The sequence below is a fragment of the Pseudorasbora parva genome, chromosome 15, assembly GCF_024679245.1.
Source record: "Pseudorasbora parva isolate DD20220531a chromosome 15, ASM2467924v1, whole genome shotgun sequence".
Taxonomy (NCBI): Eukaryota; Metazoa; Chordata; class Actinopteri; order Cypriniformes; family Gobionidae; genus Pseudorasbora; species Pseudorasbora parva.
The window spans coordinates 1850286-1871228 of record NC_090186.1 but is presented as its reverse complement, the minus strand read 5'-3'; the positions used below and the strand labels follow the sequence as shown (position 1 = coordinate 1871228).

The window sequence follows — 20943 nt, the reverse complement described above, 5'->3', positions numbered from 1 at the left end:
CAGTTCTCTTAGCCACGGCTGTTGAATTAGCAGATCACACACACTCACACACACGTCAGGATGCAGTTCTCTTAGCCACAGCTGGTGAATAAGCAGATCTCACACACACACACACACTCCTGTTCTGTGTGTGTGTAACAGGAAGAGAAGGAGAGCAGGCGGCCGGCACGCGGAGCTACGAGAGGCCGCAGGAAGCGCAGAGGAGACGCAGCGCTGCTCAGATACAGTGAGACACACACACACACACACATTCTGCTCAGATACAGTGAGACACACACACACACACACACACACATTCTGCTCAGATACAGTGAGACACACACACACACACACACATTCTGCTCAGATACAGTGAGACACACACACATTCTGCTCAGATACCATGACTACACACACACACACACACACACACACACACACACACACACACACACTGCTGCTGAGAGTCACGTGTGTGTGTGTGTGTGTGTGTGTGTGTGTGTGTGTGTGTGTGTGTGTGTGTTTCCCATGATGCAGCGGTTCCGTACGGAGGAAAGAAGAAGGCCTGGTGTTGGGCCTCATACCTGGAGCAGGAGCGAGCCGCCGCGGCCCCGAGCAAACTCTTCAAAGAGGTGAGACGAGTTTGGCTTCAGCTTCTTCTGTTTAAAGGGATAGCTGAGCCATAAATGAGCCTGATGTTGACCTGCTGACCCCCAGGCCGTCCCAGATGTAGGTGTGTGTGTTTCTTCAGGAGAACACAAATGAAGATTTTTAACTCAGCTGTTGCTCGTATAATGCGTGTCAATGGGGTGTATTTCTATGAGAGTAAAACACACACAGACACACGAGTCCATATTAAACCCTGCTGCTCGTGGAGACACACTGATGTCTTAAGACACGAAGCGATCGCTTTCTGCCAGAAACACAACAGTATTTGTGTTATTTTACCTCATATCAGACGAATCTCATCTAGTGTTCCCAGAGCCGTTACTTCTGCTGAGTAAGGTCAAAATACCGGCGCGATCATAGATATATTTACATAGATGCCTCATTAGTGCATGTGCGGATCGGTCGAATGAGGTATCTATGTAAATATGATTGTGCCGTTATTTTAACATTACTGTGTGTGTGTTTTACTCTCATAGAAATACACCCCATTGACATGCATTATACGAGCAACGGCTGAGTTAAAAATCTTCATTTGTGTTCTCCTGAAGAAACACACACACCTACATCTGGGATGGCCTGGGGGTCAGCAGATCAACATCAGGCTCATTTATGGCTCAACTGTCCCTTTAATAAATGTGCAGTTATCACATTTATTAATGTCCCCACTTTTCAAAAGGCTTATAAATCAGACAGGAGTTTTTTTGAGAAAGTAAAAATGCAGAATGTTTCCTGTGATGGGTAGGTTTAGGGGCAGTGTGTGTGTGTGTGTGTGTGTGTGTGTGGGGGGGGGGGGGGTAGGTTTAGGGGCAGTGTAAAAGGATAGAAAATATGGTTTGTACAGTATAAAAACCATTATGCCTATGGAATGTCCCCATATGTCACAAAAACAAACGTGTGTGTGTGTTTAGGTTTAGGGGCAGGGGAAGTGTAGGGGGAATGTACAGTTTGTACAGTGTAAAATGCATTATGCCTATGGAATATCCCCACAATTCACAAAAAACTAACGTGTGTGTGTGTGTGTGTGCAGTATCAGTCATTACCGCAGTGTAAGAACGGCTTCAGGCTTGGGATGAGACTGGAGGGCATCGACCCTGAACACCCGTCCATGTACTGCGTCCTCACCATCGCTGAGGTACCAACACATCTCTAACACACTCTGACTCTAACTCTAAAGCCGGGGACACACTGCAAGCGTGCCGTGAGCGTCTCGGCTGCGTGGCGTGTCCGTTTTTATTTCGGTAAACGTGCATGCTTCAAATAGAAGAGACGCCTATTTTTCACGCGACACGCGAGCGTGTCGGAAGCGTTTCTAGGCAAAATAGCATAGGAAAAGATGTTTATATGCCATTTTGACACGGATACATATTAATAAACGACATTTTCATGTTTGAAAGTCTTTAGGTTAACATAAATGCAGATATAGTCCTACTTGTAATAATAAAAAACAACATAATTATTGATTTTGAAATATTAAACCTGTCAATACAGAACGAAATATTCTGTAGCCTATTTTGCCGTCTATACCATAGATGTGTATCGTCAATCGGCTACTGCCGACGTTGTCTTTGCTGTATCAATAGACAATATATTTATATTTAACATGAAGTATAGGGCTTCCCTGTACATTAATAGCAGCAGCAGCGCCGCGTCAGACACGCTTCTGGTGTGCAATGACAGAGAAAACGCCACGCAGCCGCCCCGCGACTGACACGCAACAGAAACGCCACGCTCACACCACGCTTGCAGTGTGTCTCCGGCCTAACACACCCTAACTCTAACACACTCTGGCTCTAACACACTCTAACTCTAACACACTCTAACTCTAACACACTCTAACTCTAACACACTCTAACTCTAACACACTCTAACTCTAACACACTCTAACTCTAACACACTCTGACTCTAACACACTCTAACTCTAACACACTCTGACTCTAACACACTCTAACTCTAACACACTCTAACTCTAACACACTCTAACTCTAACACACTCTAACTCTAACACACTCTAACTCTAACACACTCTAACTCTTACACACTCTGACTCTAACACACTCTAACTCTAACACACTCTGACTCTAACACACTCTAACTCTAACACACTCTAACTCTAACACACTCTAACTCTAACACACTCTAACTCTAACACACTCTGACTCTAACACACTCTGACTCTAACTCTAACACACTCTGACTCTAACACACTCTGACTCTAACACACTCTAACTCTAACACACTCTAACTCTAACACACTCTGACTCTAACACACTCTGACTCTAACTCTAACACACTCTGACTCTAACACACTCTGACTCTAACACACTCTAACTCTAACACACTCTAACTCTAACACACTCTAACTCTAACACACTCTGACTCTAACACACTCTGACTCTAACTCTAACACACTCTGACTCTAACACACTCTAACTCTAACACACTCTAACTCTAACACACTCTAACTCTAACACACTCTGACTCTAACACACTCTGACTCTAACTCTAACACACTCTGACTCTAACACACTCTGACTCTAACACACTCTGACTCTAACACACTCTAACTCTAACACACTCTAACTCTAACACACTCTAACTCTAACACACTCTAACTCTAACACACTCTGACTCTAACACACTCTAACTCTAACACACTCTGACTCTAACACACTCTAACTCTAACACACTCTAACTCTAACACACTCTAACTCTAACACACTCTAACTCTAACACACTCTAACTCTAACACACTCTGACTCTAACACACTCTGACTCTAACACACTCTAACTCTAACACACTCTAACTCTAACACACTCTGACTCTAACACACTCTGACTCTAACACACTCTGACTCTAACACACTCTAACTCTAACACACTCTGACTCTAACACACTCTAACTCTAACACACTCTGACTCTAACACACTCTAACTCTAACACACTCTAACTCTAACACACTCTAACTCTAACACACTCTAACTCTAACACACTCTGACTCTAACACACTCTAACTCTAACACACTCTAACTCTAACACACTCTAACTCTAACACACTCTGACTCTAACACACTCTAACTCTAACACACTCTAACTCTAACACACTCTAACTCTAACACACTCTAACTCTAACACACTCTGACTCTAACACACTCTAACTCTAACACACTCTAACTCTAACACACTCTAACTCTAACACACTCTAACTCTAACACACTCTAACTCTAACACACTCTGACTCTAACACACTCTAACTCTAACACACTCTGACTCTAACACACTCTAACTCTAACACACTCTGACTCTAACACACTCTGACTCTAACACACTCTAACTCTAACACACTCTAACTCTAACACACTCTAACTCTAACACACTCTAACTCTAACACACTCTGACTCTAACACACTCTAACTCTAACACACTCTAACTCTAACACACTCTAACTCTAACACACTCTAACTCTAACACACTCTAACTCTAACACACTCTAACTCTAACACACTCTAACTCTAACTCTAACACACTCTAACTCTAACACACTCTAACTCTAACACACTCTGACTCTAACACACTCTAACTCTAACACACTCTGACTCTAACACACTCTAACTCTAACACACTCTAACTCTAACACACTCTGACTCTAACACACTCTAACTCTAACACACTCTGACTCTAACACACTCTAACTCTAACACACTCTGACTCTAACACACTCTAACTCTAACACACTCTAACTCTAACACACTCTAACTCTAACACACTCTAACTCTAACACACTCTAACTCTAACACACTCTAACTCTAACACACTCTAACTCTAACACACTCTGACTCTAACACACTCTAACTCTAACACACTCTGACTCTAACACACTCTAACTCTAACACACTCTAACTCTAACACACTCTAACTCTAACACACTCTAACTCTAACACACTCTGACTCTAACACACTCTGACTCTAACACACTCTAACTCTAACACACTCTGACTCTAACACACTCTAACTCTAACACACTCTAACTCTAACACACTCTGACTCTAACACACTCTGACTCTAACACACTCTAACTCTAACACACTCTGACTCTAACACACTCTGACTCTAACACACTCTAACTCTAACACACTCTAACTCTAACACACTCTAACTCTAACACACTCTGACTCTAACACACTCTAACTCTAACACACTCTGACTCTAACACACTCTGACTCTAACACACTCTAACTCTAACACACTCTAACTCTAACACACTCTAACTCTAACACACTCTGCTAATGCTGGATATGTTCATGAGTCACAGGACTTTTCTCACCATCACCTCCAGCAATCTCGGTTACCTTGTGTGTATTTGCAGGTGTTGGGACATCGTATCAGACTGCATTTCGATAAGTTTTCCGACTGCTATGACTTTTGGTTGAATTCCAACTCTCCTGACATCCACCCAGCGGGATGGTGTGAGAAAACCGGACACAAGCTGCATCCACCTAAAGGCAAGAGACTCCAGAGACTCAGAGAATACCCAGAATTCAATACAAGCATTCAGTGGACAAATCTTAAAGGGGACCTATTATGCAAAATTCACTTTTACATGTTATTTAATCATTAATGAGTGTCGGCAGTGTGTTACACAGCCACCCTATAATGGTGAAAATCCACACACTCCTTTTTTTAATCCCCATAAATCATAAGCAGTGTCTCAGAATAAGCCGCTGGCAGTTTCTAGTAGTGTGACGTCACGTTTGCTTAACCCCCGCCCACAAATGCTGACTGACTCCACCCTATTCACATAGACTCCGCCCACTACCAATGACTGACTCCGCCCTATTCACATAGACTCCACCCACTACCAGTGACGGACTCCGCCCTATTCACATAGACTCCGCCCACCACCAATGACTGACTCCGCCCTATTCACATTTTTGTCTCATGGGGATGAAAGACTACAATTCCCAGAATGCTTCACTGTCCTGTGAGGCCACTCCCAAAGCCACCGCTACTGGATTACTGTGACTGAGTTGGAGAAGACTACAAATAAAAACTGAACGTGTGTGTTCAATATAACGATCGAGTCGCCGCGCGAGTCTCACAGCACTGAGCACTGACTGCAGGAGTGAGATTAATGAGCTGATGAGCTCTCGTGATGAGAGCTGAGGTAATCGCGACTACACTCGCGGCATACATTCACAACGCCAGTTCAGTCTGGCACGCGTTTCAGTTCATGCCTTTGCAGGCTTAACTTTCATAGAAATGAATTTGAGAAGTTAAAAGACTTCCATTGCTCACCATAGCTCTGTGTAAATGAGTGCCTGTAGCTGAGCTGAGCTGTGAGTGTGATCTCCATCCCTCATGAGCGAGTGTAAAACATGAGGAAATGGCTCCCTCTGCTGGCTGTAGTCTTTAGTCTTTGGCCAAACATTCCAAAGATGACGCAAATATCGTCAATTTGCGTCATAGGAGGAATTTTTCCAGAAATAAAACGCATAAATCTCTCGTCTCAGGGGGATATGAGGGGGGAAACCACAATCATTTGATTATACTCCAGGGTTTCTACTGATACAAAGCCATATGCTAATCGCTGAAGCAACCCTTTAAGTGCTGTATAGCACCAAATCTTGGTGATTGAGTGGTTCTTCAGTGGTTCTTCACCAGTTCTTTGGGATGACTCAAGTGCTATATGGCACCGTTACCATATCCAGAACCTGTTAAGGCCCTGTATGGTTCTTCAGCGGTTCTTTGGGGTGATAAAGGTGCTATATAGCACCACTGCCGTACAAAGAACCTTTCAAGCCCCTTTTAAGGTTCTTTACACACCAAAGAACTACTTTTGGTGCCGTTTGGCACCATTATTGAGGAAGAAATAAAATGCGATATGGCACCTCTTATGGGTTCTACATAGCATCATTTGACAAAGGTGCTTTGTCAAATGGTCATTGGTGCACTTTTAAAGATATGGTGCTATTTGGCACCAACAGTGGATCCCCTATGATTACAAGCCGAGAACCACTTTTAGTGTGAAATAGCACCAATTTATTTTAGAGTGTACTACTGACTGACTCCACCCTATTCACATAGACTCCGCCTACCACCACTGACAGACTCCGCCCATAACTACTTACAGACTCCGCCGTTTTAGCATAGACCCCACCCATGACTACTGACAGACTCCACCCTTTTAGAATAGACCCCGCCCATGACTACTGACAGACTCCACCCTTTTAGCATAGACCCCACCCATGACTACTGACAGACTCCACCCTTTTAGCATAGACCCCACCCATGACTACTGACAGACTCCGCACTTTTAGCATAGACCCCACCCATGACTACTGACAGACTCCACCCTTTTAGCATAGACCCCACCCATGACTACTGACAGACTCCACCCTTTTAGCATAGACCCCACCCATGACTACTGACAGACTCCACCCTTTTAGCATAGACCCCACCCATGACTACTGACAGACTCCGCACTTTTAGCATAGACCCCACCCATGACTACTGACAGACTCCACCCTTTTAGCATAGACCCCACCCATGACTACTGACAGACTCCACCCTTTTAGCATAGACCCCACCCATGACTACTGACAGACTCCACCCTTTTTCGAATAGGGCCAACAACCATTGTGTGTTTTTGACAGTTTAAGCGCAATAAGATGTGAAAGAGAACTTAGTTTGATACTCACGGGATGCTCTGTCTGCGCACTCTTCGGGTGTGTGTGTGTGTGTGTGTGTGTGTGTGTGTGTGTGCTCAGAAAACCGTATCTCAGAAGTTTAGGCGGATATGGCTTTCAAATAGCCTAGAAATCGAGACGCACCCTAGCGGCAGCAAATCTAATCTGTATAGAGTCGGTGGGCGGGGCCATAATGACGACGGCCGAGTTGCGTTTGCGTGCTTCTAGTAAACACAGAAACTGGCGAACGGCGGTCTTTCGAATCAGCTTTGACCGCGACTCTGGAAGACTTGAGTTAAGCTTTTCTCTGAGAAAAGAACAAAGAACGGCACTGAAGTCATTCTTAAGAAGGGAAGATGTGTTCAGAGTTTAGCCGACCGGATACAGCGAATGTTTAATCTGTCAGCGAGCTCTGCTTCACCTTCGTTGCTCTGGTTGGTGTAGCGCTATCCTATCGCGTGCAGAGGGAGTTTGACAGACAGCCGTTTATCCGCCCCTCGGATTGAGCCGTCAATGGAGAGTTTCAGACCAAACATCTTGATGTGGGTCCGGCTTGTCAGGCTAGTTTTCAAACACATGCAGATCATAAACCCTCATGATGATGAAGAACTGCAATGTCATGTGAGCACGATCGAGATGATCATCAAAACCAAACAGATGTTTTTGGCAGAGTATCGGAGGAACGAGCTGTACAGGCTCCGCCCTCTTCTGGAAAGAAGCAGCTCATTTGCATTTAAAGATACATGCACAAAAAAGAGCATGTTCTTCCTTCCACTCAAAAATGGGCATTTACATCATGGTGTAATAAACTTCACACACACATTCTGGAGACGCCTGAGACATCTTGTATAAAGAAGCATAATAGGTCCGCTTTAAATCAGCCTAAATCCCATGATCCACCACAGCAGAAACAACAGAAGCGGTTACTTTCTCCTGAAATGTTTTTGAATTAGTCCTAAATATGGTTCAGTATTTTTTTAGTGCTTTGTCCGTCATTCTGTCACTGGAGCTGTGATGAAATGGTTCTGTTTGGGGCATAGCAGTTTGTGTGCTGTTGTTCCTCACGTCCTGTGTGTGTGTGTGTGTGTGTGGGCATGTTTTTGTGACATGAGGACTCAAATGTGTATAATGCCATGGGTATGACACAGGTATTACAGGAGAGGGTGAAATATGAGGACATTACCCATGGCCCCACTTTACAAAAGGCTTATAAATCACACAGGAGGAGTTTTTATGAGAAAGTAAAAATGCAGAATGTTTCCTGTGATGGGTAGGTTTAGGGGCAGTGTGTGTGTGTGTGAGATGGGTAGGTTTAGGAGCTGTGTGTGTGTGTGGGTAAGTTTAGGGGCAGTGTAAGGGTGATAGAAAATACGGTTTGTACAGTATAAAAACCATCACGCCTATGGAATGTCCCCATATGTCACAAAAACAAACGTGTGTGTGTGTGTGTCCGCAGGGATGAAGGATGAAGATTTTAGCTGGTCCTCCTACATCAAACTAAATAAAATACAGACGGCACCCAAAGCCCTCTTTCAGAACCAGAACATTGTGAGTGTGTGTGTGTGTGTATGCATCACATGACATTTCCCCTAGATGGCAGTGTTTCACTGTAATAACACACACTACACTAGACATCCACAGCACATTTAACTCACATTAAACACCTCACTATTTGACAGTAATGTGACGTATTTGAGTGTTTAGTTTGCTGCAGATATTATGGGATGTGTGTGTGTGTTTCAGACAGTGACGCCGTCAGGCTTTAGGGTTGGGATGAAGTTGGAGGCCATTGATAAGAAGAATCCCTCGTTCATCTGTGTTGCCACGGTTACCGACATGGTGGACAGCCGATTCCTGGTGCACTTTGACAACTGGGACGAAAGTTATGACTACTGGTAAAATCACTGCTGTGTGTGTGTGTGTGTGTGCGTGTGTGTGTGTATGTGTTTTTGAATGAGTGTGTGTGTAATGTGCCTTCCTGAAAGGGAACAATTGTTTTTTATTATCTTTGAAAAGAGATAACTTTATGACAATGCATTTTTTGCATCAAATCATGCCCTAAAATGCACAAAACCGTGTGAGAAAGCCGTTGCTTAAGCGTTTACATGACCACATGAATTATTGAACTTTTAACCCTAAACCATTAAAATATGGTTATAGTGAAATACTAAAAGTGAACTTTACTCTCTAACCCTGAAGCAGGACATTTACCAAACAATTCGGTTCAGTTTTGGCATTTCTCTTAATTTAACCACATCATCACCACTATCACTATCACTATCATTATATTATATTATATTATATTATATTATATTATATTATATTATATTATATTATATTATATTATATTATATTAATTATATTATATTAATTATATTATATTATATTATATTATATTATATTATATTATATTAATTATATTATATTATATTATATTATATTATATTATATTAATTATATTATATTATATTATATTTATTGTATTATATATTATATTATATTATATTATATTAATTATATTATATTATATTAATTATATTATATTATATTATATTATATTATATTAATTATATTATATTAATTATATTATATTATATTAATTATATTATATTATATATTATATTATATTATATTATATTATATTAATTATATTATATTATATTATATTATATTATATTATATTAATTATATTATATTATATTAATTATATTATATTATATTTATTGTATATTATATTATATTATATTATATTATATTATATTATATTAATTATATTATATTATATTATATTATATTATATTAATTATATTATATTATATTATATTATATTATATTATATTATATTAATTATATTATATTATATTATATTATATTATATTTATTGTATTATATATTATATTATATTATATTAATTATATTATATTATATGTATTATATTAATTATATTATATTATATTAATTATATTATATTATATTATATTATATTAATTATATTATATTAATTATATTATATTATATATTATATTATATTATATTATATTATATTATATTAATTATATTATATTATATTAATTATATTATATTATATTATATTATATTATATTATATTATATTATATTTATTGTATATTATATTATATTAATTATATTATATTTTTTGTATATTATATTATATTATATTATATTATATTATATTATATTATATTATATTATATTATATTATATTATATTTATTGTATATTATATTATATTATATTATATTATATTATATTATATTGTATTAATATGAATTCTATTCTATTCTATTAATTATATTATTCATTATATTATATTCTATATTATTAGTAATTATATTATATTATATTACCAGCATAATTGTTGTTTTTGATTTTATCATATTTTTATTATATGAACGTATGAATAACCCATGACGTTTCTCTTGTGAACATAATGAAAACGTTTAGAGAAAGCTCATATCTTCTGAAAACATGTGGGGCAAAAACATCATAAAAGCAGCATATTTTAATTTCACTGAAAGCTTCATTTGGGTGGAGTTCATTTTTTATTTGTATGTAATTCCTGCAAACACAGATTGGCTGAAATTGTGATGAAATGGAGGAAACTGAACAGGCTTAGATCTATCAAATGACAAAGTTGAGTACCTTCTTATATAAGTCATGAGGACACAAATGGGGCACTTTCTCATTCTCAGGAGTTGACCCAGTTATCTGTGTGTGTGTGTGTGTGTGTGTGTGTGTGTGTGTGTGTGTGTGTGTGTGAGAGAGAGAGACTCCTGCAGAATGCTTTTAACTGCTCATCAATAACTCAGGAGGAGGAGCACACACTCCCTCGGTTCGACTGTCTTCAGCTCAGATCACACGATCAGATCTGACAGTGAACAGCATGTCTTCTCCAAGCATTATGCTCCCCAAACACACCACATTTGTTGCACTTTATTCAAACACAGTAGGAATAGGTCAGAAGAACTGGTGCGTGTTTTGGCACATAATTATTATTATAATCCTCCAACCTTCAGACGTCAGTGACCGTGAGCGATCAGGTGTTGGTCAGAATGGATCAAGTAGAGACCCAACACAGTCACTGCCATGTTTACCCCACAAAAACCCACAAAAGGACCTTAAAATCCAACACTGAGATCTGTTGAAAAAGCATTTGAAGCCACTAATGCTGATCAGATCACAAAAACGAATAGAAATAATGGCTATGTCTAAGTAAACATCAATATTTCTCCCTTTTGGACGTCCTTCAGCCATGCCATGTGAACACTCGAGTATGGCTGTCTACCGATCGATTCATTTGTACATCTTTGTACAAATGACTGTCACTGTTTCATAAAATATCCAAATATCGGCGCTATATTCCTGAATCCCTCTATTATGCAGCGTGTCCGGATTGACTAAGAGTGTCAGTGTGCAGCGAATGCAAATAACTGAGGCATCTGTACGTGTTAAGAGGTCAATATTAGCCGCAGAAGTGTGACTAAATACAGTTTTTGATGGTTTTATGACACAATAACTCAGTGGAGAAGTATCTGTGATGCCTACATGTAATGAAGACGTGCTTTCACATTAACAAGAGACACGTTTCCCCTCTCGTTCAAGCGGGGATGAGTTTTTACTGCTGGCTTAACTGCAGATGATTGTTTGGTTATTACTGGTTTGTGACTTCCATGTATTTTAATCTATGTTTCCTTTTAAAGAGCTCAATTTGAATGTTAATCTTTTTATAACGCATGAAATAGAGGGTAATGTTTTACTTTGCCGGTTGCATTTAAATGCACTTGTGTATTTCTTCTTTTCTCCAGGTGTGATGCAACAAGTCCTTATATTCATCCGGTGGGCTGGTGTCAGGAGTACGGCCGAACCCTCACCACTCCTCCAGGTGAGCCACCTCTGAGATCACACACACCATTATCACTCTCACTAATGATTACACTGCACACTCGTCGAGCTGGTTTAGATCGTCACATCAGCTGAATTATAGAGATCGCTAATGTGTCGTCACAATGACGTATTCACAGTGGTAAACGCAAAGCATTTTGGGAATCCGCGGCACAAACGGGCGCTAGGCTTCTTATTTTTGCATGAAGAACGCAGTGTTCAAGATGCCGTCTACCTGCTGTGTTATAAACTGCAATAGTCATTCTCACAATGGAAGGGGCATAAAGCTTAAGAACAGGATATTATTTTATCGTTTTCCAGCGTGGTAAAATAATAGTAAAACTAATGTTTCCGAGGTGACAAAAAAGGCGATGAATGGCATGGATAGCAGCAGTAAGGAGGCCCAAGATTACCTTCGTAATAAAGTAATACAACCAATAAAACAATTGATTTTCTTTTTCTTTTTTCCATCTAAGTGTAACTTAAAAATAAACAGATTAGAGCGTTTGAGGACAAGAAAATAAAACCAACGCAATATGATGAATGTCCAAAAGACGGCATTGACAACATTGTACATTAAATGGGGTTAGGTACATTTTATTGGTATAGATCTCATGTTTAATTCATGCATCTAAACACAATATAGTAGTAGTAGCCAGATTTTTCACGTGAATAAAGGCATAGAGTCGCAAACTTTGCTTATCCTAATGGTCCTTTGTTAAGCTTGTCAGAAGTTCTCGTTTCTAATCTGCCCCCGTTTTTTTTTTTCCTCATAAAAACCGAATCTCATCACGTTGTACATCGAGCAGGGACAATTTTGGTGAATTATGTTTCCTGATTTCACCAGAACAAATAGAAAATCTCTGTGACGGTGTTAAGCGCTCGTCTGTGTGAAGACTGCAGTATGCACGAGAAATCCGCGTCACTGATATCAGCGCCAACGAGCACCAGATCGCCTCGTATTTAACAAACGAATGAAATTATGCTCTTCTAGTTAACCAGAGATGTTTTGTTTGTATTAGTAGCTGTATTTTGTATGATTATATTCAGTTTTTCTCCCTAATTTCTAATTATTTTCATGCCAGAACACTAGCCTGCTATGTCAGGCAATGTAAACTGGCCAAACATACCCATAATTCTTTACGTTCTGAGCACAGTTGGTCACATGTCTTGGCAATCTCTATAGACGAGCTTCAAAGTGTCTTCAGGACCTACTCTAGAGGATGACGTGTGTTTATACTGACCAGACTCGGCAGGGGATTCATATAGTCAACCTGGCCTTTTTGGCAAAACGTACCTGTGGACACGTTTTTGCAAACCACAAAATACATACCAATAGGTCCATATCGCAACAGTTTCAAAGTGAAATGAACACTAGAGGCAGTAACACAGCAGTATTTTTTATCGTTTTTTTTTTTACCATAGTCCGTGATTTGTAAGCGAACACATTGTGGAGTTTGCGTGACTTAACCAGCTCCATATGTTCCTCTTTTCTGACATACTAAGTTTGCTCGATAGCTCAGCTGCTACAGATTTGACCTTGCGATGCTGAAAAACGAGTGATGATAAAAGAGCTCAAAGACGAGTTTAAAACACAAGATAAAATGACATCGACACAATCTTATTTTTGTCACATTTGCTTTTGTTAACACTATCCGGTCGGTTTAGGGTTTAGTGTGTGTGTACGTTAAAAAAACAACGTAACAAAACTTCAGATTCACGCACATCTGTTCTGGAAAAAGCTTTTAGCGCCACCCAGTGTTCATTTCACTTTGATTTGGTCGCGATATGTACCTATTGGTATGTATTTTGTGGTTTGCAAAAACGTTGCCACAGGTATGTTTTTTCCAATGAGACCAGGATGCAAATAGTACAATCACAAAGTCATATATTGGCATGAAAGTCATATTCAGCATTAAAATATTTAGTTAGCGGTTCAAGCGCCTAGATCTGAAACTCTGGAGTTGTTCAAATTTCCAAGGATTAGCATTCTCCACTAAAAGTGACCGGCAGACCCAACCGCAAGTCGTAGAGACGTAAAACTTTAAGGGACGGTAGTACTCACACCGTCTACAATCTCACCAATTCTCGCCCCAATCGGCCTGACGGGGGCGCTACAGCGGTGAAAAGGGCCAAACCGCTCATAACTTCTATTGTGTATTTATTTATTTTTTATTTTATTTTTTTGGTATCAAGTGTATACTTCTGTAAACTTCTGAGTCTTATTTGTGTTTTCCAAATCAGAACCAAACCATTGCAGTTAGATTCTCTGGAGTCTGATTGTCAATAATTATCAAAAAAGGTGAAATTACTATTCACGCTCTCTAAGGGGCGGCAAAATGTTCAAAGTGGGCGGAGCCACTTATATTAAAATGGATATAACTTATGAACGGAATGAGATAATTTCACCAAATTTGGCAGTCATATGTAAGAGCTCATTCTGTGGTCACGTCAGAAAGCATGCATTGCCTGGTCACTTGGTGGCGCTATAACATGGAAAAACATCAAAATGGCTTTAACTATGCAACCTTAAGTCTGAGTGACTAGAAAAATGGCATGCGGTGTGTTTGTCGAGGTTGCCATGATTGTCTTTCAGGACATTCACATAACTCAAAGAATGTGTCCGGCAGTGGCTCCTCATTCTGAGCAACTTTGCCTCTAGGACCAGCACTCTCAATCTCAATCGAATCGTTTGTTATTGGAGATTATTTTCAAAAACCAACTTTCACAGACTAGTCCTAGGTTTTCGTCTTAACCTCAATAAAACCCCTGCGGCACTCTCTTTGTCAATATTGATCGTAATATGTTGAACTTTGGCATTTGAATAGCTGTGCCCTTTAGAAAACAAGGCCAAGTCTGCCCAAAAGCCTGTCATTCCTAAAGGAAAACATCAGTAGGTGAGCATGATTCTAAAGAAGCATGCAAACTTTTATGGAGATTACAAGTTGGTAATTCCGATTTGGCATGAAACACCATTCCCAATGTTTCATGGCACAAGTAGTTCAGTCCTTCGTAAAATATATCCACGTTGGCTCTCTTCATGATGTCTCCGTCAGCTTGTTAGTTCAGTAGGCATTGTCCCAGTGATCCCGCAGTAATGAACGAAGACTGCACATGTAATGACTTAATCTCAGCTGCTCATGCAGTCCGCCTCACACCTTCTGTACTCTAGGATACCCTGATGTGAAGAACTTCTCCTGGGAGAAATACTTGGCAGAGACCAGCTCATTACCAGCTCCTGCTCGAGCCTTCAAAGTGGTGAGTGTGTGTGAGTGTGTGTGAGTGTGTTGCAAAACCCCTCTGAGAGACCCCTGTGCTGAGTGGTGCCATGTTGAAACATCTGCCTGAACAAGTCTCTCTCTCTCTCTCTCTCTCTCTCTCTCTCTCTCTCTCTCTCTCTCTCTCTCTCTCTCTCTCTTCAGAAACCTCCTCATAGTTTTCAGCCCAATATGAAGTTGGAGGTGGTCGACAAGAGGAATCCTGTTCTGATCCGAGTGGCCACAGTGGTTGATACGGATGACCATCGACTCCGGGTGAGAAGCTATATTTTGCACACGTGACCCTGGTGAAGCGACCAGCATGCAGTGTGAATCTCAATGTCATTTCTCAATACTTAGGTCACCTTTAGCTGAACTCTTCACACAGGGAATAACATTAGTCTATGTGAGCTAAACCGAGGAACATTTATCATTGCTTTGGCACATTGAGCATTCAATGACGAGATCTTTCAGTTTAAATGACGAGTTCATTTCTTACTCACAAACACCAGCAAAACTCAATGAACCTACAGAACAGACAGGAAGGGGCTGTCCCCAATCTGTTCCCACAAAATCGGCAGCATGAAATTGTCCAAAATGTCTTTTGTGAAGCATTAAGATTTCCTTTCACTGGAACTAAGGGCAAAAAAAAAAAAAAAAAAAAAAAAAAAAACATAATCCCCCCTCCACCAAACTTTACACGTGGCACAATGCATTCAGGCAAGTCCCGTTCTCCTGGCGACGGCCAAACCCAGACTCGTCCATGGGATTGTCAGACTGAAGCGTGATTGGTCGCTCAGAGAACACGTCTCACTGCTCTAGAGTCCAGTGGCGGCTGCTTTACTCCACTGCATCCCACGCTTTGCATTGCTCTTGGTGATGTAAGGCTTGGATGAGCTGCTCGGCCATGGAAACCCATTCCATGAAGCTCTCTACGCTGTTCTTGAGCTCATCTGAAGGCCACAGAAGTCTGGAGGTCTGGAGCTGTTGACTCTGCAGAAAGTTGGTGACTTCTGCGCACTGTGACCCTCAGCATGCGCTGACCCCGCTCTGGGATTTAACACTTCGTGGCTGAGTTGCTGTTGTTCCCAATGGCTTCCACTTTGTTATAACCCCACTAACAGTTGAGCGTGGAATATTTAGTAGTGAGGAAATGTCAGGAATGGACTTATTGCACAGGTGTCAGCCTATCACGGCCCCACGCTTGAGTTCACTGAGCTCCTGAGAGCGACCCATTCTTTCACTAATGTGTGTAGAAGCGTCTGCAGGCAGAGAGCTGGAGTTACACACCTGTGGCCATGAAGAGACTGAACACCTGAACTCAGAGATCTGGAGGGGCGGGACAATATTTTTGGCAGTATAGTGTGTATTCTGAAGCTAAAAAATGAAATGCTATCAAAGCAATTAACTCATCATGTTCTGCAGTTTCGCAGCATTATCAGTCTTGTGTAGCTTCTTCATCACTCCGGCGTCTCACTGTAATTGTCAGTGAAGCTCAGGGGCGATCCTATGGCAGCGTCTGATCGCTCAGCCGTCGGTTTGGGAGTTTAGAAGCGATCAGGATGACTAATCCTTGCTTCTTCTTTCCTGTGGGCTGAGGGAAGCTTTGCTCCGTTTAGAAATATGATCTGTCAGTCCTCCGCTGCACTGATGGAGCTGAAAATGCTCTTCACGCACATGAATGCGTGTAATATGTGGAGTTTGTACTAAGGAAGATTTTTCCCGGGCGGTGATAAATGTTTTAAAGGGGTGGCTGCATGCGATTTTAACTTTAGTTAGTGTGTAATGTCGCTGTGATCTGACTTGTTTAACTGTAGTTAGTGTGTAATGTCGCTGTGATTTGACTTGTGTAACTTTAGTTAGTGTGTAATGTCGCTGCGTGAGCATTAACAGTCTCTGTAAAGTTACAGCGCTGAAAGTTCACTGCAAACGGAGATATTGTCTTTTAAAGTTATGGCAGTTTATTGCCTACAAAAATGGCCGGTTTGGACTACAACGAGCTTCTTCCTGGGTTGGTGACATCATAAACCCTCGCTAGTCTCCGCAGATGTGACTTCTGCCCGTAATGGGAAGGGGCATGGCCTTAACCTGTGCTTGGCACTTCAGCCAATAAAAATACAGGAAACTACATTTGGCCATCTGACCAATCGAAGACCGTTGCGTTTTTCAGAGGGAGGGGCTTCAGAGAAGCAGGAAGCAGACGAGCCGTTCAAAGGACAGACAGCGGTGTGGAGTAAAGGGAGAATAGAAGAAAAATACAGCGGTTAAAAAAAAGAAGTGTTAAGACGTGTTATACTGCGCCCCATAAACACAACCAAGCCTAGAAAAAAAACACAGAACCAGCGCTTTAAATCAACTATTCAATAACAGCATTTGATTCACAATACTGAATAACACGCCAGCCCTGACTACCGGTGTGTGGGATATGCTCTATACAACTTGATTATACGAAACTCTCTTATTCGGCACAAATATGTATGTTTTGCATGCTGGACGTTAATATATTTTGCTTTGGAAAAGTCGCAGCATGTTTCAGAGCATCTTAAACGACATGATTTATATTCCAGAAAATATGGTGAACTAGCAGAGCTGTGGTGTTTTTCATGATGTTCAGAGCAGGCTTTATACTGGAGTTTAATGCCAAGAACAATTCACCACTGTTCACACCGACTGAGCAACAAAGCCACTGGAAGTCATTGATGTTTAATGAGAGTTGGCTTTGAGAGATTGTCTGAGGCAAGTTCAATCCTGACTAATGGGAGTGCAGACGTTATTCACCAAGTGCAGACGTTATTCACCACCAACAGGCCTCTTTCGCAGAATTTGCTCACTATAAGTAACTCTGAAGTTACATGTCAACTAGCAGCATTAGACTGTCTGCTTAATATCTCATAACTCTTTATTTTGATGCTCCCAATTCTACTGACTATCAGTCACTTTACAACTACATGTCAACTTCTTCTACTAACCTGAACCTAAGCGTCTACTAATACTCTAAAGAGAGATTCTTGAAATGGGGTTGCAAAGTTAAGACAATAACTATATCTTGTCTAGTAAATGCTTCTTAATCTAAGAATTGTTTGATATTTGGAGTGGAAACAGGGACAACAATAAATCATTCACAGTCGTCTAGCTGTCACAATCTGGCCAAACTCGCTCAAATCCTTACGCTTGCCCATTTCTCCTGCTTCACACACATCAACTCTGAGGACAAAATGTTCACTTGCTGCCGAATATATCCCACCCACTAACAGGAGCCGTGATGAAGAGATCATCAGTGTTATACACCGGTCATAATGTTATGCCTGATCAGTGTATATCTTCAATTAAAGGGATAGTTCACCCTAAAATTAAAGTTTATGCTGTTTCACACTGGATGTGTAAGCAGTAAAAAAATATTTCTGAGCCCATGTTGACGGATTAGATCAGTCACACTTATGCTGAATTAAAGCCGCAGTGGATTGCTTTTGGCTAACACACATAATTACAGACCCTTAAAATAGTGTTACCCATTTTTGTTCAGTTTAGTTCAGTCACATAATAACACATACTTTCTGATCAAATACATTTAGTTGAATTTGGGAACAATGGATTTCAGAGGGCCCTAATGATCTTCCATAACCATTAGAGTGTAATAGCACTTGATGGTTCCTTGGGGGCAGCAGAATACACACACACACACACACACACACACACACACACACACACACACACACACACACACACACACACACACACTGCCCCTAAACCTACCCATCACAGGAAACATTCTGCATTTTTACTTTCTCAAAAAAAAACATCATTTAGTATGTTTTTAAAGCTATTTGAAATGTCCTCATAAACCACCTTTATAGTGTAATACCAGTGTAATACCCATGTAGTTATACACATTTGTGTCCATATAAACAGGCTCACACACACACACACACTCACCATGTTCTGGTTCTGGAAGAGGGCTTTGGGTGCCGTCTGTATTTTATTTTGTTTGAGGACCAGCTAAACTCTTCGTCCTTCATCCCTACAGACGCACACACACACACACACACGCGCACACACACACACACACGCACACACACGCGCACACACGCACACACACTGACTGAGAGAAATAACGCATGTCACTGTCTGTCTCACACTCACCCAGAGAGCTGTCAGATCTCTCTCTCCCATCATTCGTGTTCCTCCGCAGACTTTCTCCCTTCAGTCTTTCTCTCACACGCACAATCAATTCTGGGCTCGCTCTCGGTGCTGTTCTGGTTCCTGTGGTACAGCCGTATAGAGCATGACCTCCACCTCAGTCTGCGCTCTCATCACCTGTGTTCGCTGACATTCACCGGCGCTCCGGATGGATTGGTCGGACTCCCGCTGTGTTTAAAATCCCCCATCAATATCTCCTCAAGCAGCTGTAATTGACTTGGGGAAAAAGACCTTTAGGTCCGAGTGTCTGATGGCTCTCCGTCGACTCTCCACAGGACGAGACAAGAGGGTTTGATTTTTTGGCCTGTCCGACATGCAGAGTATCTGTGGACCCTTAAATAGTTGATTTAATAGAAGTCTTGAATCCACGCTATACAAAACTAAAATATCTGAATACCCTGAACTGCTGATAATTAAGCCTAATAACAATTGTTTGTGAAGTCTAAACTGTAGAACCACCATTGAACATCACAGAATCAGCAGATCTTGAGGATGATCGACCAATATTGATTTTTTTTTAATAACCAATACCGATTATTTGCATGTTTATGTACCGATAACCGATATATAGAACCGATATTTATTTATTTATTTATTTATTTATTTATTTATTTATTTATTTATTTATTTATTTATTTATTTATTCATTCATTCATTCATTCATTCATTCATTCATTCATTTATTTATTTATTTATTTATTTATAAACACTGTAATTGTTGTAATTTCACTCCCTTACATACAGAACAAAAGACATCAATAAAGTCTGAAAAAGTGAATTTTTTAAATACAGTGCAAAGTCTTTTTAACATTAATACTGTTGCATCTTTTTATTTATAAATACAGCATATTAAAGGTGCACTATGCAGCTTTCCGTCCACTGGAGGGCGCCTATGCAAAACAAATGCGTAGTTTGATGACGCAAAGTGTGAGCGCAGCATCTTGGGAGATGTGGTCTTCTCATCACAGCCGGTGAAAAATAGGACTCGGGCAGAAATCACTTTCATGCATGCGGTTATTAACGTTACTGTAGTCTAAAGCAGAGCAGGAGCGAGTGTTGTGGACCTGAGCAAAGCTGCTGGAGCGATTGTTAAACAAATACCCGCCTTGCGAATACCGGGACTTTTATTATGACGGGACGGGAGACAGTCGCCGGGCGCCTGCACAGATCCGCTCTTCCGGTTATGATTTTGAGGTAATGTAGCTCTGTTTATCATATTAGATACATTTAAGTGTGTTTAAAACGATGTTATGACGT

The 20943-nt window shown here is 40.4% G+C and overlaps 1 protein-coding gene across 2 annotated transcripts in view; it reads left to right on the top strand.

The window, feature by feature from the left end:
* Positions 1 to 20943, top strand: part of l3mbtl3 (L3MBTL histone methyl-lysine binding protein 3) — a 60934-nt gene that overhangs the window by 11681 nt on the left and 28310 nt on the right. For both annotated transcript variants that reach the window (XM_067416678.1, XM_067416679.1), the window contains exons 6-14: positions 142 to 226; positions 517 to 611; positions 1676 to 1780; positions 5013 to 5148; positions 8789 to 8880; positions 9076 to 9227; positions 12157 to 12233; positions 15405 to 15490; positions 15655 to 15765. In XM_067416678.1, coding sequence (XP_067272779.1) covers positions 142 to 226; positions 517 to 611; positions 1676 to 1780; positions 5013 to 5148; positions 8789 to 8880; positions 9076 to 9227; positions 12157 to 12233; positions 15405 to 15490; positions 15655 to 15765 — 939 coding nt within the window. The remainder of the gene's footprint in view (positions 1 to 141; positions 227 to 516; positions 612 to 1675; positions 1781 to 5012; positions 5149 to 8788; positions 8881 to 9075; positions 9228 to 12156; positions 12234 to 15404; positions 15491 to 15654; positions 15766 to 20943) is intronic.